General features: G+C 38.3%; 1 protein-coding gene across 1 annotated transcript in view; it reads right to left on the bottom strand.

Moving 5' to 3' along the window:
- The window catches only part of DSG2 (desmoglein 2), a gene marked incomplete at its 5' end in the record, with an annotated part of 14,138 nt that extends 11,362 nt beyond the window's left edge, over positions 1-2,776 (bottom strand). Inside the window, 4 exons of the mRNA XM_010081162.1 lie at positions 266-410; positions 680-838; positions 2,081-2,215; positions 2,741-2,776. Coding sequence (XP_010079464.1) covers positions 266-410; positions 680-838; positions 2,081-2,215; positions 2,741-2,776 — 475 coding nt within the window. The remainder of the gene's footprint in view (positions 1-265; positions 411-679; positions 839-2,080; positions 2,216-2,740) is intronic.
- Positions 2,777-3,035: the final 259 nt, after the last annotated feature.

Here is a 3,035-nt window from a genome sequence, read left to right as displayed (position 1 = left end):
CTGCTGAATTTCCCTGGATTTGTGGGAGCTTTGACACCAAACCAAAGAGCTGTAAGAGGAAGTGCTGTTCTCTGTTGCCTTTAAGTGGACGCTTTCCCGTCATCACCTGAATAAAACCTGCATTCACACGTGGATAGCCTGGCCTACACAAGCAAGAGAATGCATCCTTGTTATTGCAGATATGCTGCTGCAAGGAGTATTCTCACTTGTGCCCTTACATGTGCTGGAAAAAGCTAAATGGAAAAAAAAATTAAAATAATATTACCTGTTTCACTTAATTCTTCAATTGAACCAACAAAAACTTCATGTGAAAACACTGGAAAATTGTCATTTATATCCACAATTTTAATTGGGAGGTCTATTGGTTCTTCCAGTTTTGCTCCAGTCCTATCTAGCGCATGACCTCTGACCTGAAATAATACAGACAGAAACAATAAGCGAATACAATGAGTGACTGTAATATATATAAATGCATATGCAAAATAGAAATATATAGAAATACATAGAATAAAATGTAAGCGTCATATAAAAATATATAATGTGATTATAAATATAAGCATATGTACACATACAAATATGCAAACACAATAAAACTAATTGAAGCAAACACATTTGAACAAAATAAAATAAAAAATGAACAGGAGGGCACCTATAAGGAAAAAGTTACTATTCAACTTACAAGCAGCATTGGAGTCTTTTCTCTGTCAACCCTTCCTGTTATGTTCAGGTCTCCAGTCTTCCCATTGATAACAAATAATCCATAAGGAGGTTCTGTTACTCCTTGACCAGATATAGTGTAAGTTACCACTATCCCTGTATCTTCAAGATCAGAATGTATCTAGCAGGAAAGTAACAGATTAAATAGCATTTGGTAAATAAAATCACACTGGAAAAATGCAAATAAAATATTTTTGCTATTTTTGTAATGAACAAACAAAAATAACACACATTTTCCCGCACTCCTTTGAATGTGGAGATATTGAGATGAATGCAGGAAGAGCTGCATGTTCTGTCTGAGGATCTGGTGCAGGGAGATGAGGAACATGATGGGCAGTGCAACAGCTGGAAACCCTGTGGCGGAGAGGTCTATGGGAGAAGAAAGTTGGGACTGCTTGGACAAAGAGAACGGGACAGGATACAAGTGCAAGGAAAGGCTGAAAAACCACTGTGATAAAGGTGAAATGTTGGAGAGAAGAAGGAGGAAACTGGTTGATCAAATGAATGGGGTCAAATAAAATGCGGAGAAAGACCACAGGGAAAAAAACCCCAGAGAGTCTGGAGCAATGAGTTGAGCAGGGGAGACTGAAGTTACTTGAGCAAAGCCTGGAAATAAAATACGACAACTTTTTAAGGGAGATTAGACCTAAGCTAGTGAATGTAACCAGGACTGAAGAAGTGATAAGGTGGAAGAAGAAATGTCTGATCTGCAGAGGAACAGGTAGAAGAGGCTGCATAGACTAGAGATTACACCCTTTCTCTGCTGTCAGCAAATATCTGAAACAGCTGGGAAAGCAAGTCTGCACTGTGCAGTATCACCATGAAGGGGCAGTCCAAGCAGAGGGTAACAGCCTGCTACCATCTGCAGTTACTTCACTAGGCTGAAGTGACCGGTGTGGTGAATTCAGGTTTCAGCACTGGTGCAGAACCAAAGACATATCGCTCTTGCACAAAGGATAACACCTTCGTTATTTTTAGTTCTGTTCCCTAAAACATTAGGCATACATAATCATAGTCCATGTACACCCTTCTGCCCAATCACCAGCAGCAGTTTTGGGATCCCTTGCTAAGTTCAACCACGACTGAGTAGGGGTGGTGGAGTGAAAAAACTCAAAGATATTGCATTCTCAAAAGTTTTATGAAAATTGGTGGCTGGGAAAAGATGAGAGACTGAGCCAAATCAGGCTGCAAGAGCAAATGAAGGAAGGACACAGAAGGAAATGGGCCAATCTTCAACTGACATTCAATATTCCTTCAAAATTAAATAAATATTTGTGCATGTGTTTATGTGGCCACATCTTTATTTTACATTTTCATCTCTATTTTTATGTGTATTCTGTATTTATCTCTTTCCTGGGCTTACTCTAGCAATTGGATTCCTATAGGAATTGTCCTCCTCTTCCCGTATGATAGCTGGAGGGACTGTCCACTCTCGCTTCTGTCTGACTAGGCTGTTGGGATGAGACAACACTCCACTCCTGCCATTTCGATTATAAACCTGTGAAAAAACAAGATTGAATGTCAAGTATTACATTAGCCATCCCACCAATACTACCTCGTACTCAACCTTCTCTCCAAAAGAGAATACATGAAACTCTATTCAACCCATCCACTGTCTCTGCTATCCTTGCTCATCTACCCCCCATTCTCACTCTGCATGACTCCTTTCGTCCAGCTTACCCCCTACTGTGTCTGTTGGCTGCCAGATTAACAACTGGAAATGTTTCCACAATTAACACCTTCCATTAAACAACAGCTGATTTCATTTCCAGAGAGTTAAAAATAGATATCTACAAATTTAATATTTTAGGGGAAGTTTCTCAAAGTTAAATGCCACTCAGTCTGATGGATGCAGGAATCTATTCACCTACATTTCAGCTTTCATTTCATTACTATTACACAGCTTTCATGTTTCAGAAAATGGTAAAAATCAAGACATTTATCAACCGAAGTAAAGCACACCTTTGACAATTGCTTTTCTTCAGGCACTGATAAAGAAAAGCAGTTTTCCATTATTTCCTACCTTCACGTAGAGTCCATTTCCATAGTTCAAACAGATCTGCAATGGAAGTTATGATAATTATTATTAATTCTACGTCACTTTAGCAGTACTAAAACTTAACTGACAAAAACCTGACACATAAGAACAGCCATAAGGAAGAGGGTATCTGATCTCTATCAATTAATATTTACTGTTTACCCATAATAACTTCTGAAAAATTTACCCGCAACCATTCACATTAAAAACATACATTATAATTATATAATTATTAAGTTTTGCACTTTTCTCCCAGCAGGAAACAGATAATAAGCAATTA

This window comes from Pterocles gutturalis, unplaced genomic scaffold (genome assembly GCF_000699245.1).
Source record: "Pterocles gutturalis isolate BGI_N339 unplaced genomic scaffold, ASM69924v1 scaffold10294, whole genome shotgun sequence".
Taxonomy (NCBI): Eukaryota; Metazoa; Chordata; class Aves; order Pterocliformes; family Pteroclidae; genus Pterocles; species Pterocles gutturalis.
The sequence above is the reverse complement of the archived record's forward strand: the minus strand, read 5'-3'. Positions and strand labels throughout refer to the sequence as shown.